General features: G+C 39.3%; 1 protein-coding gene across 2 annotated transcripts in view; it reads left to right on the top strand.

Annotated features, from left to right (window-relative positions):
* Positions 1 to 19,306, top strand: part of ARHGAP1 (Rho GTPase activating protein 1) — a 1,661,218-nt gene that overhangs the window by 1,025,279 nt on the left and 616,633 nt on the right. For both annotated transcript variants that reach the window (XM_044082524.1, XM_044082525.1), the window contains one exon: positions 14,596 to 14,694. In XM_044082524.1, the coding sequence (XP_043938459.1) occupies positions 14,596 to 14,694 (99 nt within the window). The remainder of the gene's footprint in view (positions 1 to 14,595; positions 14,695 to 19,306) is intronic.

The raw sequence follows: 19,306 nt of genomic DNA, 5'->3' as shown, positions 1-19,306 counted from the left end.
GCGCTGGACCTGGGAGTTTGTACTTGAGTAGTTTTCCCAGTTAATGGTAGGTCATTGAAATAGCCCAATATCAGGGTGTTTGGTAGGACCTTCATGTTTTCCAGTGTCTCTAGAAAGGCGGAGTGGTGTTCCTGGGACATGGAGGGTGATCCGTAGCAGGCCACAATTTGTATTGCAGATTTGGCTGATGTTAGTTGCACATGAATGATCTCGGAGGTATCATGCTGCCCCACTAACCTGGAGGTGTAGGTATCCTTGATGAATATGGATACACCCCCTCCTTTTGTGTTTTGGTCCATGTTCTGTGGCCGAAATGTGTGGTATGAGTTGTAGCCTGGTAGTGCTGGTGTGCTCTGTGGAGCCTTGAACCAGGTTTCAGTTACTGCACAGATGTCGACCTTCTCCATACTGAGGAGTGCTTCGAGCACATGCATTTTGAGATTTAAACTCCTGGCATTGAGTAGCATAACCCTCATTTTTTTATTTGTGCTGTTTATGGAGGTGGGTTTGACTTTTGAGCCTTGCCTAAAACATGCACTATGGGGGTAGCAAGAGCCTTGGCCAGTATTTGAAAGCCTAGGGGTGACAGGTGCAAGCCGTCTCTTGCGGAGCAATGAGGCCTGTCGAGCATGTCGTCCCAGGCTGACAGACACTGGATCCCCTTTGAATGACACCAGAAGCTTAGCCAATTGTTGAAATTGATAATTTTTTTCTTTATACTGCGGTATCATTCTTGGTGAGGGCAGGATGCTACTCAGGGGTCAGGGTCATACCCGCCTGGGCTACATGATCAGAGAGCTCTTCCATGTCTCTTTTCATGTAGTCCAGGGAGGTACATCTCAGGTCATTCACACCAACATGAACAAAGTCATATTTGTACTTGTTCTGGAGTGACCTGAGTGCTTGTGTTTTGTGGTGGATTCTGGCTCCCGACAGGCAGCTAACAGTAACCTTCTCCTTGTCCAGCCTAGTAAGTGGGACGTCATTGTGCCTGACTACAGAGTCACCTATTACTAGTGTATTAGGTATGTTATTTCACCTTAAGGGCTGTGATTGTGCGGCACACTAATTTTGTGTTTTATGTTTTGTCTGGTTTGTGACGGGAGGTGCAGGTTTTTTGGGTGTCTGCTTTGGAGGTCGGTGATGCTTTTGCAGGTTTTTATTTAGAGCCTCCGAGTATGATTTTGTGTATTTATGTGTATTTTTTGCCAGTGCTGGTTTAGTATGTCTATGTGAGGCTGGATGTGTGGTGCAAGTGTTAACCTTCGCCTCATGACTGCTTATTCCAGTCTTGGGTGAAGAGAGCTTAGCCTCCAATTTAGCTATATAATTGCATCTCTCGCGTATGTTAATGTTTTGTGGTAGGAGGAGAGGGTTGTCTGTGTACATGAGGCAGTTGTAACATTGCCTCAGGATACCCAGGTTCATCAGCTGGACTGGAGAGTATACCTGAAATTGCCCTTTGGTCATGTCTGAATAGTAGGGTGAGCTGCTTAGTCGCTTGGTTGGTGAGGGGTGAATAATGAGCCTTGCCCTGCTGGGCAATCAAGTGTCGGGGTATATTAGTGCTTGCTATTAGGTCTGAGCAAGTGCTGGACTGTAGGATGCTTTTTAAGTGCTTAGGTTGAGAGTTAGACTACTTTCAAGGGAAAAACTAAAGAGGAGACTTGGTGGAGCCAGGAATAATTTAGCCCTAGCTAACCAGTGCTGCCCAGACGTGCAAAATCATGCAAACGCGGTTTTTACAGCAGGGAAATGAAAGGGATAGAAATTAGTCCAAAATGGCCTATAAACTACTAACTTCTGGGCTGCTCAAAGCTCTGTCTCTCACAGGTGAACAGAGAAACCTTCCTCTATTCAAGTAAGGTATGAGCAACTCAGGAAATTGTAACAGCCCTGAATTCAGCACTAGCCTGAAAACTGGACTATACTAACTTAGAAAGGTGGGAAACAAGGAAAAAAAATTTTTTTTGAAAAGATAAGGCAAAAACAGTAAGAATCTTAGTCTTTTTCTCATTTTTCACAAAGACAGAGTTTCTTTGAGAAATAATACTTGTTTTATGCCTAAAAAGGTATATGAGTTTACTTTAAGCCAAACTATCCATCTTCCTGTCTTTTTTCCAGAACCTAAAAATGAAACAGAAAGAATACTCTAAACGTTGGGTGTCCACAGACAAACCAGGTACTGGTTTAACAGAACAAAGTCTTTCACAACCGGTTTGGGTGCTGCGGTGCAGTGGTTAGCATTGTCACCTCACAGCAGGTGGTAATCCGGTTTGATTCTTAGCTGGGGTGCCTTCTGTGCAGAGTCTGCATGTTCTCACTTCATTTGCATGGGTTTCCTCCGGGTGCTCCAATTTACTCCCAAATTCCAAAGACATGCATCCGGAGCATTTCTCCCCAGGCCTGCACTGAAAATGGGCCCTGTGCCAGTCAGACTTTCCTGGTTAACAAATGCTAAATAAATAAATAAAACTTCTGATCAGTTGTTAATTTTTTGTGAAGGTAAGAAAAAAGGACAACTTGCGTCAAAACAGATTTTTCAGATGGTTGTATCAAGCTATCCCCCTTGTTACTTCCACCACAATTTCAGGCAGGGACAAGGCTCACTGTATCAGGGCTTTGGCTTCATCTGTGAATTTTTAGAAATGAGTGGATTCTAGAAGCGGCAACTTGGGCCTTTCTGCATTCTTTTACAAAGCATTATAAACTAGACTCCTCCAAGTCTAGAACAGGCTTTGCTGCAACCGTTCTCCGGGGGCTTCTGGACCCTGTTCCTTTCTCCTGTCATTCCTTCTAAGCTATGGTAATCTGCCTGCATAGATTTGGCTACTGCAGCAGTGATTGTAATGATGAACGTAGTACAGATGTGTAAGTAAACTTACCATAACAGTAGATGTTCGAATGGTCACTGCTGCTGTAGCTGCCCAGTCACTCCCTCCATCTCCCTTGTTTGTTTATTTATTTATTTGCCAGATTGACATGCATTTTTCTTTTGTTTTCCTAGTATTGTCCTCTCAGTGGTTTAGCCTCCCTTTCTCCGGCGGCATGAAAGTTCCAAAGGGCTTGGCACACACACCTGTTTTTAGCCAGCTCAACTCGAGTTGACTAATGGTTTGTGCTCACAGAGGGTGCCCTGAAGCTTTTGAAGTCATCTGGCTGTTAATCAGTAGCAGGATGTAACCCATAAAGCTTAGGCTACTGCAGAGTGATCATGTGAACTTCTACTGCTATGGTAAATTTGCTTGCACAATTGTACTGTACAACCAGGTCAGTAGTAGTTAGATACATATTTCAAGCAAGGGCATGAATGCCCTTCTAGCCTGCCAATATGCCAGTTCAGTTGTTCCCGTAATAAGTGTCCGGGCTGTTTTTAAAAATATCTAAACTAGTGCTTGCTTTATTAAAATTTGGAAGTCTATTCCATGCATCAGCTGTTCTGTAAGAGAATCAAGTATTGCAGGTCTCATTCCTATAGAGTCTTCTATACAAGTTAGATGGATAACCCCAATCATTCCCATAGTATTTGTGTCTAAATGCCCTATATACCTGAATAAAGTCTCCACTTAAATATCTTTGAGACACTGTACAAGTTTAGATATTTTTAGCCTTTCATAATAACTTAAATGTTCACATCCATGGATGTCCTTGGTATATTTCCTGTGTACTCTTTCCAGTTTACTCAGACTTGTTTTCTTATAAGGTTTCCATATTGTTATTCCATACTCAGGTTTGGGTCTAATGTAGCTAACAAGCAATGACATCATAATTTCTAATTTCTTAGACTTTGTAAATCTTTTTATAGAACATATAGTTCTATAACTGTCATTAACCAGCTGGTTGATATGATTAGAAAAGCTCAAAGCTGGATTTACCCGTATACCGAGGTGCTTAAATGAATCTGCAGTTTCAGTCACTGTGTACTGTATTAAATATTCACCTTTCAGTTTATGTCTCCAAAATCTCATATGCTTAGTTTTTGATGTATTTATCAGCATATTATTCTCCTGTGCCCAAATGGTCAATTTATTCAAGTTCTTTTGCAGACATGCCCTAAGTGTAACACATGTTATCAGTTTACCCAATTTCCAGTCATCTGCTTACAGACTGTGGAATACCCGCACATGAAAAAGATAGATCTGAAAGATGCAATCTAAAAATGTATGGGGCTAGGACAGAGCCCTGTAGGACATCCTGACTGTAACCAAGAATTTCACCTGTCCAGATACTTGCTATGTCCTGTTTATAAGCCATGCAGTTATCCATCTTATCGAGAGTATGTAAAACGTAGTTCTGATTTATTAGTCAGTGTTTTATGTATGACCCTGCCAAATGCTAAAGTTACATCTATATAAATTACATCACAGCACAATTTTTCATTCATAGCTGTTATATTGTTGTAGAACATAATATTACAGGTGGCAATAGCTTTGTTTTCAACATATGCATGCTGTGATACATGGTTTTAGGTCTCAACCTACCCAGGTCTGACAATAACCTATCCAGTATTACCTTCTCCATTATTTTCCACAATATGAAAGTAGATTTAAGCGTCTCTATGACTCTTGGTTTGTCCTACTTCCTTTCCCTTAAAGATGGGTTTAATAAATGCATGTCTCCAATCTTGAGGAATCTCCACATATGTATACAACCTAGAAAATAAAAGATGTAATGGTATCATCTTAATGTCTCCAAACCTTTTGGGTTTCTAATACCATGACAGGAATGGATCCCATTCCTAAGTCAAAGTATTGATTAAAGTTCATGAAATTAGTATTGTTTCAATCGTTGATGTCAGCCAAAAGTGCTCTTCGCAGCACCCGCAGTGTGCCCAGTAATGACTCCTTCTGCAGTTCGTACAGGGTTACATGAATTGGTAACATATCTAAATACAACTGTATATTCTTTTTTGTAAGACCCATTGCTCCTACTACTATTGGAACTGTCTGGGTATCTTTCTTCCACATTTCTCTCATTTTTGCCTGCAGATTCTGATATTTTATGACTTTGTGTCTCTCTCTACACAACCCACTGTAGTCACTGGGTGTAACAATTTTAATTATCAATACTACTTTTATCTTCTTTCATGGACTACTATATCCAGTTTTCTACCATCTATCTTTTGAACTGTTGGTAATGGGTGATCCCATGTGATATAAACTTTTTCATTTTCTATGATGCTTTGTGGCTCATGTTTCCAGTGTTTTTCAGCCACTTCAATACCATAATATTTGCACAGTCCCCAGTGCAACAGTTTTGCCACATTATTATGCCTTTCAGTATACAGTCCATCTGCCATTAGTATGTCACACCCAGCAATGAGATGTGTGACTGTTTCCAAATCTGTTTTACAAACCCTACATTTGTCTGTTTCTCCCACATGTTCAATGAACTTTGTAAACCAGAGTGTATGAAGCCCACTATCTTGGTTTGAATTTGCCTCTCCTTAACCATTCCTGATCAACATGAGGTTCTTCCAGAAGTTTTCTATACTTGCAACTATATTTGTGCATTGTCCACATTTCTTGCCTTCTGATCTGGTCTCTCACCTTATATTCTATCTTTTGTTTTTTTTGGAACATTGAGTTGCCTGATTTTTATCTACTTCTGGTTTGATTTCCATTCTTGCTTGACACCGATATGCTTCTACTAGAGTAAGCAGGGAAGTTATCTTAGATTTATTCTTGTCATGGTTCAAAACTTTCACTACATTTGGGTCTTGTGAGGTCAGCAGATGAGTGTGGAGTCCCATGATTGCAGATCTGTACATGCAGTCAATTTCAGGGAGGCCCATCCCTCATTCGGAATGGGGATTATGTAAACTTGGTATACAGTGATTTTTATAAATCATTTGCAGAGCATGAAACATCCTTCTTGTTTTCCTATCTAATCTATCCAACATGTTTTGGGGCCAGTTAATCACTCCAAAACTATAAGTTAGGACAGGAACAGCAAATTGGTTTATAGCTTGGATTTTGTTCCTAGATGTCAGTACTGCTTTCAGGATTAATTTAAGTCTTCTAAAGTAGTCCTTACTAAGTTTTATTTGCATTTGTTCATGTTTTATTGTTGATCCTTCATAAATTCCCAAATATTTATACACTCCCTCTTGCTCAGGTTCTTTTGTATCACATTCTTGTCCTGGTGCTGCAGTTTTCCTGCTTTAAGGGTTACTTTTGCACATTTATCAAAGCCAAATGACATTCTTATATCGTCTAAAAAAGTTTTGACAACCTACAGTTATGCTTTCAGTTCCTCATCTGATGAGCTATACAGTTTTAAGTCATCAACAAAGAGAAGATGATAAGTCTTTCCACTTTGTAGTTTTTTAGGAGACAAATTCTAGCCATGGCATAAGCTATTATGTAAACAGCTTAATAGGTTCAAGGCAAGGCAGAATAGCAACAGTGACAGAGAGTCACCCTGGAATATCCCCTTTAAAATTTTATCGCTGGGATAATAATTTGTCCTTTATCATGGCTTAATTGCAAAGTGGTCTGCCACTGTTTCATGGTCACTGTAATGTAGTCGATCGGTGTAGGGTGTATCTTATACATTTTTAACCACTCTTTTATCCATGAATGTGGGATATTATCAGATGCTTTTTTGTAGTCAATCAATGCCAAGCTTAGGTTCTTCTCCTTTTTACAGTTCTCCACTATGACTTTATTTAACAACAAATGATCTGTTGTTCCATATGGCTTTCTTTTATTGACCTTTTGTTCTACTGCCATAATTGTATAATATGATGGTACTATGAGTTCTTGCAGAAGTGTTCTCAGATCATTACTAATTCCGTCTCCTCCCTGTGCTTTGTTTGAATCCAGTTTGCATAGTTCTTTTTCAATATAGTCTAATTTGATTTTGGTATCAGAGGTTATCTGGATACCACTAGGACAGTTTACCACCCCCTTTGTGGAGCCAAACTGTTTTGCATATGATTTTGTAAATATATCTAAAATCTGTTGTGTCTGAGAATACATTTTAGAATCTACACACAATTTACCAATTTGTCTGTCTTTACTCCTTCACATCTTATGTATGTATAAAATGATTTCCTGTTATGCTCAATATCTTTATATACATTTTCTGCAAATGTTTCTTGATCTTGTCTTACACTATGCTTAATTGGTTTGTCCAGCTTGGCTTTATTTACCTACTCTAAGGCTTCATGACTGCAGGAAGGAGTAAATATTTGCCTCTGTGTGACTATTCCATTTCCTATAGTTTACACACAACCTGGAACTGCCATCTGTCTTTGGCACCAGCACCACTGGTGAAGTAAAGTGACCTCTGAACTCCTGGATTAACCCCATATCCAACATTTCTGAAGTCTTTGTCTCAAGGTTTACTTAACCCACTCAGACACCCTATATGGGACCTGATTGATAGGTTTCTGGGCCTCTGTGTTCACATAGGGCTTCACTCGGTGGGTGCACTATCGCTTACCAGTAAGCAGGTACCACACTCCTGTAGTACTGCCCAGATCTCCTGAACATTGGCAGATAGTTGCTGTGAGACGGTTACCTTGTCCACTGAGGCATGAGACCAAGCCTCGCTGAGAAAGTCTGCCACGTTTTCCCTCTGATTCCATGTGGAGATGCTGAGTACTAGTGTGTACCTATCATGGTAGAGCTTCATTGTGTTAACATGTTATAATTTGTGCTTCTGCCTGGCAGTGTTGTCATGTAGTTAATGTCATTTCTCTTTCTCACACTTGTGAAAGGACCCTCCCAAACTGTCTGCTGATTGTTGTAGTTTACAGGAGCAACACAATCATTTTCTGCCCACAGGAACCCCGACTGTCCCTAGTTGTCTAGTCACCCCCACACCTTTTACTGCTGTTTTTTTTTTTTTAAACATGAAACATCTTTATTAAATTAGTACGTATGACATAGGCAGTCATACATCTATATAAATGAAAACAAACTATATTGACATAATTTTAGTTGCAAACATACATCACAAACCATATTGTAGTTGCAAACATTATGCATCACTTATAATCTATCCAGTCATTGTCAGACATTACATAACTCATTCACCTCATGCCTTCTTTTAAAACTCATTCTTCCTCTGCATTTATTTTTCCCACAGTTCCCATTTTTCCTATGTATTTTTCCCACACTTGTCATTTTTTCCTATGTAATTTGCTCCTACCCTTTTCTAAAGAGCCCACTTCCAGTTGTTTTATCTCCGTTACTATATTCACTACTTTTAGTAAAGTTCGTTTAGACTTTGATTTCCATTTTCTAGTTCTTGCTTTGTTGGCAGCCACCATAATTGGACTCAGCAAGGCCTTACTATGTCTAGGTAATTCCGATTATGTATCATAGCTCAAAAAAAAAAATCTACAAACCAAAGCATCCTGCTGGTTAGCTTCTACTCTCCTTCACCCTAGCTAAAAAATGGAATGCCCTGCCCTCCACTCTGAGAGCTTGTGACAACCTAAACACCTTCAAAAGACTATTACAGTCCTACCTGCTTCTTCACAGAAAATGTAACTGCACTCCTCACACCATACCTCCCAACCTTCCCCCTTCCTTCTCTCCTGGCTAACCTCCTTTCCCTTCAAACCTCTCTCATATATTCTTACTATAAGTTATAACCAATCTCCTCCCAGCCGCTCACTCTTATGTCTCTCTTCCTCTCCTTCATAACTACTTGTAATCTTCTTAACTACTTAGTATTGGATTCCTTCTCTAGCTACCACCCTTCTTGCTATAAATTTTTTTCACAACTATTTACTGTATGCAATGTAAAAGAATCGTTTTTTTTTTGTTATTTCAGCTTGATAAGTAACTTAGGAATGTAAAAAAATTCTATATGTTATGTTCTTGTTATGCAAGCCTTCACAGCTTAACAATGTAAATATTATTTTTTTTAACTTGTTATCTGATAAGTAACTTAGGAATGTGAAAAAAATTCTGTGTTATGTAACTTGTTATGCAAACCTTCACAGCTTAACAATGTAAACATTATTTGTAATTTGTTATCTGGAGCTTTTCTCCCCGAGCCTCCACTGAAAATGGACTCTCGAGTCCAGTGGACCACCCCGGTCACCAAACTGGAATGAATAAATAAATAATATCTGCAGGGAGTTTTTAAAGTCTGCTAACTCATTACACTCCCAGAAAATATGTTCCTAATTACCTCTTTCTTCCCCATCATACCTCCAAAATTTGCTGTCTACCTTGAGGAAAAATTCTTTGGAGTCTACTTCGGGTATAAAAATGCCTATGTAAACACTTCCAAGCAAAGATCCTAAATCTCCTAGGCTTTGTTGCATATTTGGGAGACATACATACACACACACACACACATATATATATATATTTATATATATATATATATATATATATATATATATATATATATATATATCCCCCATTGTTTCTTTGTGAATTGCTTATCCAATCTCTCTTCCCAATTCTTTCTAAGCTCCTCTGATTGATTCTTATAGTTATCATGCAATATTGTGTATTCTGTACTAATTATTCCTTTTTTAACAGCAGCCTCTGTTCCAGATTCTACTAAAAACTCTACCCATGTTGGTCTTTCACTTAGGATCACCCTATTTCTTTCTCTTTGCTTGTGCTTGTATCAATCCTTGATAGGGAAGGCAATCTCTATCCTGCAGTCCAAATAAATTCTTGGCTTCTTTCCATTCTGTTACCTTTCCCTCTCTAATTATTTGCTCCCAATACCTTGGTTATTTTACCAGTTTTCTGTAATAAATTTCAGCCCCCTCTTGCCTATTGTCTGTATCCCTAATTGCAATCGTCCCTATCGGCATAATCTTCTTTCTCCATTTCCTTGTTGGCTTAGTTCTTAGAGCACTTTCCGCTAATTTATGAATATAATATTCTCCATGATTATTGCTGTTCAGACCTTTTACTGCTTTTATGCCATCCTCATGAGCTACCTAAGCTTGGTCCTGAAGTTTCGTAACATATTCCTTATGGGAATGGCAGTCATCCACACACTCATCCCACGTTAGATCCAGAGAACCCCTAAGCCTATGATTGTACAGCAACTGAACTGCTAAATAATGTGGATTCTTGAGACTTCTTAAGACACCTTCCTGTATGCAAAGAGAAGACAGGGCAGGTAGGTACGTGTCCCATCCCTCTTGTAGTGGTCTGAGAATGCTCTCAACATCATCTTCAGTTTATAGTTTTTCATCTCCACTAAAGCATTGGTATATGGATGGGAAAGGGTAGTCTTAAATTATTTAACCCACAATGCTTCCACACTGAAGCCAGTAAGTCTGCCTTGAAGTAAGCACCTTTGTCTGGCAGTATTTCTCTTGGGAAACCTACCCTGCTTAAAATTTCTGAGAGAGAATTTGTCATCACCTCTGTCTTAAAAGAGGACAGAACCACTGCCTGAAGGTGTCTAGTAGAATAGTTCACCAGCCCCATGATTTATCGCCTACCTGTTGAGTTACACTGTCCATAGCTACTCTGAAATGATTACTCAGTAAAAGTATCAAAGTCACTTTAGCTTTATGTTCTGCCTTTCTAACTCTGTGGCACTGCTCCCATGTTTTGTAGTAGCTCATCCCATCCTTTGCCATATATGGTCAGTAGAAAATATGCATAATCTTTCTGCTTTATGACCATTTGGCCTGAAAAGTGAAAATCGCTGGCTGTGGTCAGACGTATGGATTGATAGGCCCTTGGTACTACCAGTTACTGCATTACTTTTCCCGCCATACTTCAAGCTTCCATTCTGTGGACAGTAACCCCTTGTCCCAGTAATATGGACTCTCCCTGCCCTTAAAGATCAGGAGCCTCCTTAGCTACTTACTCAAATTTTGTAAAGTTGGGTTTGAGAATTGAGCTTCTCGTCTGTTTTTGTGACCTTCTGCAACTCCCTGTGCAGTGGAAGTCTGGTTCCTTCTGACAGTAGTGCCTTGAATTCAAGATTGCTAGTACTAAGTATCTCTTCTGGGAAGTTGTCCATTTCAAGGGAAGCCCAGTATCTTTCAACAGCTGTTCAACCTTGAGACTCACTGCTACTAACTATCCCTACTGCTGAAATAGCCACGTCTCCAGTGTGGTTGGAAGAGGCAGTGGACTGGCTGCATCTCCTCCCACTGCGTGCCAGCTGTAACTACATGTGCACATTATCAGTTCCTATTAAAATGACCGCTGGGATGTCATCAAACATTGCCATTTGTTTGTTTCATTGCCTCCTTTAACAGTCAGGTAAATTCTGCACAGTGGTACCTGAAAAGTTGTTCCTCCCAAGGCCCAACTGGAGTGGACTGTCTGGGCAGATACTGCTCCCTTTTAACCACTGCAGCTCTGATAGTAGTTCATGTCTGATGTTATGCCATTTTGGCAATGCAGTCTTTCCCCTCCACCAATATAGGGTAGAGGCCCTTGTGTCGATACGATACAGTGTTTGCCTCCAGAGATCACATCACTGTTGTGCAATACCTGCTTGCTGCCTCCCAGGATATTTCTCCCCAGCCTTATCTGATTGGACATTGGTACCCTTCATTAACTCCAAGGCCTGGTTGTGTACCAGAATTGTATTACACCTTCTCTGTGGAACACATATTGTGATGGCTTAGACTGCCCCTTATATCCATATATAATGCTGAATACCCCCTTATTGTACATTTGAGAACTGCTGGCTAGACAGAGGTCCTCTTCTTTTCTATTCTTCAGCAGTTTGGCATTCCTTGGCTGCCAACCAGATTCTTGTAACACCAAAAGATCTAGTAGCATTTCAAGTGAATTGATATTCACTCACACACCTGTAAATGCAAGTATTTATTTCTGTAGTGTAATTACTCACGCTGTCATCTGCTTTACTTCTTTACTCTCTAAATTTCTTTTTGCACACTTTGTCAGTTTAAAAATTTCAAATAACATTGTTTAATTTTATCATAATTTACACAATAAGTTATTTAGTTTTGTGCACCATGCATTGCTTTATCCATGAGCAGAGGATGTAAATTACCTGTCACCCATAGCCAGTTTGGTGTAGTTTACACATCCTTTCAAACATTCAAATGAAATTGTCAGTCATTACTCTTTTCACACTATGGAAGTAATCTGGTACTGAACTTGTCACTTAGGGTTCAACTGTTCCCATCCCCAGTGCTCATATGCCTTTAGTGAAGGGTCAGGGTCAGCATCTCTCACTCTTGGTGGTGTTGCTTCTTCTCTCTTGTGCCATGAGCTGCTTCGTGTTCTCAGTTGCCTGAAGCACCATATTTTTATCTTGTTTTATGTAATTCCATCCAGATGTTGAGGTCACCTGAGATGGGTTGGGCTGTCCTTTGTCTCCATGCTGTACACTCTCTGCACCTGCCAGTGTATTCCAGTTCAGTGGGCTGCCTTCCAGCTTCAGATAAGACTGCTGTCATGACCTCTTTGAATATACAAGCATGTGAAATTCCCTTAGATGTATACTACTTTAATCAGCTGTGAGTCTGCCATCTGGACATGCTCTTCAGAGCTCATTAGTAATTCTAACTAAAAAAAAAAATAAAATCACTTCTGTGTAGTGTATATCTCTGTATATTTTCCTTGTGGCTATTAGAATACATCCTTTGATGACAAAAGTTGCTTTATAGGCCGAGTCCAATTCAGTATTCATATCACTGCTCACCAGCACAAGGAAGAAAATGGAGGTCAGATTTGGTTTGAATCCCACCACTGCCACCACTCTAAAGAAAAAAACTGTTGACTGCCAGATGGTGTTTGAATCCCACCACCACCACCTCCATGTGTCACCATATTACCATTTACATTTGTGGGCAGCGGTGGGATTTAAACCCCCATCTGACTGTCAGCTGTCTTTTTTTACACGTAGGTGCTAACCAAAGCAATAGATCTTGGAGTAGGCTGCACTTGAGATACACATCATCCTTCCCCTGTTTATTTAGTTGACTACCTGTTAGAAATGGGAAATTAAACTATTTACATAGTCATGATATAGTTCACATTTTATGACCGATGTGCTTTATACCATTAAACATACCTGTTTTGCCATAAGCACTTTTCCTTGTGGAAGTCTGTTACCTCACAGAGCTAACATACATGACAGTGCTATATATATATATATGGATGCACTAAAAGTCAGTACCTGTTTCAGCAGTAGATGGGCGTTTGCAAAGGAATAGGACAGTTGAGTAATCTCGAATGATTTACTGTTACAGTGATTTGTCCCCAAAGGTGTACTTTTATTGTGAGTGGCTCACATGGATGTACTCTGTCCTAAAGGGAGATGTCACTATAGCAGAATGAATTTGCTTTCTCCATTCCTATATTAGTGATTCATCTCTTCGGCATACAATCACAGTTTGTAGTAATAAGTTAGTACAAAGCATTGTATATAGTTCATAGTTCAGGTACAGAATTATGTCCTTCATGTTTTGCTCAGCAGGACTGATTTGTGTGTTCATTTTTCACCCATGTTAGAGCATAAAGCCACATGTCTACAAAGTCAGTTATTAACCTTTGGTCCAAGGTGTTCCAATACCAAGTGTGATTACAGCTAGCTTTGCTTCAAACACAGTTGTCATTATGGACAGTGTGATTAGCACAGAGTTCCTGTAACAGTTTCCCACTGACTGTATGATATATCAAGCTGCCTCCCAGTAAGCTCCATGTACATATGTCCATCATTTCCTATATAAGTTTTTTAAATTACATGCTGTGACTGTAAAATCAGTAGATCAAGCAATGCACCATAATTTCCACAACCGCTTAATAACAGTTTGGTTGCTGTGCACAGACTACAGGTAACACTTTTCTTTCTGCACTTACTTTCATATGATTTATCAATTGACAGAAACTCCAGTTGTGTGGCACCCAGCTTAGGGCTTGTGAGTGTCTTCTTCCCCCTATGGGTGCTCACCACTGCAGTTATGGATGCTTTGTGCCACCAGACATGTCTGTTAAAGTTCGAGCAAGCACTGGTCTATAGGCCACCTAGGGAGACATTCCACTATGGAGAAAATGGTGAAAAATGAAGCAGCTCCACTGATACGTAATCCAGATGGTATTTATTCCACTGATACATAATCCAGATGTTGTTATTTATTGCTGCAGAGACCTTTCTTTCTCAGATGTGTACTGTTAGGGTGAGTATTCACACACAACTTTTTTTTGATGGTAACAAGGGTTCTATTCCTAATGTAGAGTGTACTATGCATGATGGGCTGCCACACTCATTCCTTTATTAGAGTCACATTTACAATTTTGGTATCTGCTGTGACTTGGAGTACATACTGCAGTCTGTGGTGGTCAAGGTAAAAGCATGGGTGGTCCTATAGTAATTCCTGCTTTATAGTAAGAAATGGGATAATAGTCTCCTTTTTATCACAGTAAGCACTGAATCACCAGAGCATTATTTTTTCCATTATGAAGTAAACATTTTAGAGCATTGTTGCAGTAAATGTATATTCACGGACTCTTCCTGTCTTCAGTGAAAGAGATTTGAATGAATATGTCCTAAATATCCCTTGACTTTGGTATAGAAGATTGAGAGACTCTCATATGAAAGTATGTGATCTGCTAATGAACTCCACAGTACAGACAGATTATTAACATTAGTTTTTATTTATTACAGTTACAAGTTTGGAAGGAAGATTATGTATATGAACTATCTGAGCGAGCTGGATATACACCTCAAATGCAGACAACTAGTAATACCTGCTCAAGTTCAAAAGTAAGAAAAGGTTGGCTTGTGCGCAATCTGTTATTGTTATGGTATCCTTTTAAATGACATTAATGTAAATGGTTGAATATACTTATGAGTACCAGAAGGATCCAAATTGGTAGTGGAGATGTCGTTAACTTGTTTATGAATGGCCAATTTATATGTGATTGTTTTGTCATAAATGACACATTCTTTTACACAGAAACATATAAGCAGCACAAATGTGTTGCAATTGCATTTGTAGCGGTAACAATGAAAGTCAATTCATTCATTCTTCATGTGACTTTTGCATCAAGTGACACCTGAGAGAGAATAATCTGACCTCACCAAACTCATATATGTTAGTAAAGTAAGTGTGATGCATCCTGCTCTTTCTTGCCATTTTCAGTGAATAGCTTTTTTTCAGTTCACTTGAAATTGAAATTAACTTGGGAGAAACTTTCACTGTCTTTGAGTGATTGTCTCTTATTATTCATTTGTGCAATCACTATAATTTGCTTCATATCCATGCTGGATTGGTGTCTTCTTGAGCTCAAGCTGTTTTCCATGAATTTATATATCTGCTACTTTAGAAATATACAAAAAGTAAATTGTTTTGACAGCAAGAAAAGTTAAATCAGTATTTCTGCAGTGGTCCTGCCCCCCCCCCCCCCCCCAGCCATTCTATCAGTATGTAGACTCAAAACGGTTGTTTCACCCACTAAGTTTAAAGTATCAACAAAAGTTGCATCTCCCAGGTTGGCCCTAACCTTGATCTCAATTTCTTTAGGACCTTAATGCTGGGGAAGAAATCCCCTTTTGATGCTTAGATGCATTTTTTGTTAATGTAGATCTCAGCAGGCCAAAACCAAGTAAATCCTCAACATCAAAGTAGATAGTCTGCCATTGCTTAGTCCTGTGCAAAAAAAAGATACATCTGAGGCTTGCCGTTCTTTTCAAATAACCTGGTGTTATTTATCTTGAGATAACCTTCTTTTCAAATAACCTGGTGTTATTTATCTTGAGATAACCTTCTTTTCAAATAACCTGGTGTTATTTATCTTGAGATAACCTTCTTTTCAAATAACCTGGTGTTATTTATCTTGAGATGACCACTTTTGTCCAAAGACTTTTGTTAATGAGAGGCAAAAGTTGAGGAGTGTGTTCCAAATGCATGGCTTGGGGATGTTTATATGGATAAAAATCCTAACTGGGCAGAGCAAGTGTGACGCAAGCATCACTGCTCATGTCACCGCACTAATGTTTGTTGCTGCATGAGTGACCTACATTTCTGTCTAAAACACACACCTGCCCTCCCCAGCAGGGTAGTCATGCCTGATCTCCTCAGTATGTGCTGTCAAGCACCTGAGCTGCTCCTTGATCCTGGGGCACCTAGGCCATGTTTAGGGCCCCATTCCTGTAAGCCACTAGCATCCTATAATACCTTTTAGGTTGTACTCTTTCGGCGTTACCTACTGATCTCTATTGGTGCTCAGTTCTTAGAAGACTTTTTCTTTTCCAGTAGACCTTTTCTTGGTTCTTCAGTCTTGGCTTGTACCCAGTCATCTTCCTACTAGATGTCTTACCAGTGCATGGAATTCCTTGCTGCTGGTTCTGGCTAGTCACTGCCAACCCCATCTGCTAGATATAAAAGCATTCATGTCACATTATCAGCAGTCACTGATAAAACATCAGATTAAACAGTAGTACAGTCTTTTCTGATTCTTAGCTTGTACACAGACGTTTTCTTTGCTGATTTTTACTAACATTGTGCCTTTTCTTAAAATAATGAGGACTTCTACAAGTAAGAAGGTTTATTCTTTCTTCTGACCTGCATAATTTGTATCTTTTCTTTTTGTGAAAGAGCCACAGTATTACAGAATGCAGTGTTTGTACTGATATTGGTAAAGCTGCTCCCTCAAAGTAGGCTATAGCTTAAAAGGCATTGCTAGAGGAACAAGTTATTAGCTGTTTGGCCACAGCAAGTTTTCAATACCAGTGAACCCTGTGGTCAGCGGGCATTCCAAATCAGAACATGTTATCATACTTCAGAAGTTTGTTGAAACACTGCCAGGCATTACAAGTAATAAAGTTGTATTCGCTCCTGATGGGTACTCTTGTAGTTAACCTTGTTAGTTCTGTAAAAGGTACACAATATCATCATAGGAGGTTACTAGGCTAACAGCCCCAGGGCCCTTACAAGCCTAGCCACGTTCAACCCATGTTCCCAAGGGTGTCTGGTTCAAGCAGAATTAAAATCAGCACCTATTGCCTCTGTCCAAGATGGACACAGGTGGAACCCCTGGGGTGAGTTTCCGGTTACCCATCCAGTCATCCAAATTGGGCTTAAATAGGGCCAACAATGCTCTTTAGAATTTGCAGCATTTCCATCAAAGCTGGGTCATAGTTTGCTCAGTATGCAAGACACGTGTTGCCTCTGAGCAGTCTGTATGACACAGAGTAATCATCAGTCATCATCTCCCTTGTACCTCTTGAATGGCCAGTAATCTATTTTTTTTAATTTTTAGATTGATGTCATAATTATTTTCATAAATATCTCTTCTGTATGGCTGTTTAGATGGCAATAAATGCGTGACTGTACTTTGTGGCTAGTGTTTGACAGTTGCAGGGTATTGCTGTTTTTCCTGTGGTTGTGCAACAGTGGACTTGGTATAGTTAATTAAACGGGTGTGCTATGGCAACATTGTTCATCTGTTCTGTAGTGTACATTTTAGAGAATTGTGCCATCAGCCATTTAAAATTGACCATTTAGGACTCTGGGCATTTGGGAGTGTATCATGCCTATGGGAAGCTTATTAATCTAAAGACACATCCTGCCACCGTGTCACTTACAACAGATCCAGGGCCTTCCAGTATATCTTCAGTGCCTCCAGGTACATTTCTCTTTACGAGGTGTGGGAGGTTATTTGACAGGTATGTTAAGGGAGTGTACACCTCTAGTACTTTAACATTGAGAACTCATGAATATTTACATTATATACTGTCGTATCAAAATTTAATTTGTTTTCAGTTGCAGGAAAATTTAAAAAAAAATTAATGCAGTCTCAAGCTAAAGGAGGACTTGGTTTCTGTGATTTAGAAGTCTTCAGTTAGTAGGCCACAGGTGCTAAACTGTACTTATGATGCAGCTGATGCTGCTAGCAGAGCTGCCATGAATATTGTGGTTATATTTCAGGATGCCTGACTGTCATCAGAAAACTTGCCTGACTATTATAAAAGTTCAAAAAACAAGTAATCTCCGTGGTATCCCCAAACTCTCAAAACAGCCCACTAAAGTGTAGTGGGTCTAAAAACAAAACAGTACAAGAAACTTCTCTGTGTGGAAGATTTTCAGTCCATATATTTCTAGTTAATCACTGTATATTAATCAGATCAGACAATAGTAGTAGAAGTAGCGAACGTAAACTCGTCAAGTCAAAAAGTAATAATAGAAAATATGTAATTCTACAGCATTACTAAGTATTCGAAAGTAATCCAAGCAAGACAGGCAGTCTGCTTCCAGTCGAAAATCCTTTATTAAGTACACAGACAAGCGATCCAAGTAAAACAAAAATAGAGTAATAATTTCCTCACAAGCTTTCTAAATGTATATATACTTTTTATCAGGCATGGGAGTGGTTTATTGTGCTGTAAAACAAAGTGTTATTGGTGCACATGTTAAATTCACATCCCTTCCCCCATCAGTGTGACATTCGAGCTGGTCCTGCCCTACCTAGTAGCTGTCATAATAATATATAGCCCTAATGTACTTTAATGGTACATGTTATTTAACCAAATTATTAAGTAGGTTATTAAGTCTGTGATTTTATACAAGGCAATATACTACATTACACCTTAACCATTAGGCCACCCTCCCATCCCTATATATAATTAAAGCAGGGTGCAAGATCTGCACCACAGTTAATCTGCATTCATATGTCAAATATCCAAACCAACATGATTCATAGGTTCATAGGTTCATACTAGGCTAACTGCCCTTGCGAGCCATTTTAAGCCTAGCCAGTTATCTCTTGTGAGATTCAAACCATGCACTTTGTGTTTGTAAGGCAAACACCTTAACCATTAGGCCATCCTCCCAACCCCTGAGGGGTTTTGTTTTACTTGGATCGCTTGTCTGTGTACTTAATAAAGGATTTTCGACTGGAAGCAGACTGCCTGCCTTGCTTGGATTACTTTCGAATACTTAGTAATGCTGTAGAATTACATATTTTCTATTATTACTTTTTGTCTTGACGAGTTTATGTTCGCTACTTCTACTACTATTGTCTGATCTGATTAATATACAGTGATTAACTAGAAATATATGGACTGAAAATATTCCACACAGAGAAGTATCTTACACTGTTTTGACTATATAAAAGTTCAAATCTTGACACCGCAGTTACAAAAACTTGGGTCCTTCTTGATTTGGCTTACCAAGTCTTAGTTGTATAAAGTAAAATTGAAGGAACAGCAGCAGTAAGAACAGTATTACCACAGGAATTGTCCTCCTCCTAAAACATTTACAATGAAAACCTGTCTAGCAACCTCCCATGCTCAAATACCTTACGTCAAGGCATTATAAGAATGTATTCAAGGTCTGAGTAAAGAATAACAGTTTAATTAACCTGTTGCATGGTGT

Source organism: Protopterus annectens, chromosome 9.part0, assembly GCF_019279795.1.
Source record: "Protopterus annectens isolate FY-2018-M chromosome 9.part0, PAN1.0, whole genome shotgun sequence".
Taxonomy (NCBI): Eukaryota; Metazoa; Chordata; order Ceratodontiformes; family Protopteridae; genus Protopterus; species Protopterus annectens.
This window is presented reverse-complemented; position numbering and strand designations above follow the sequence as displayed.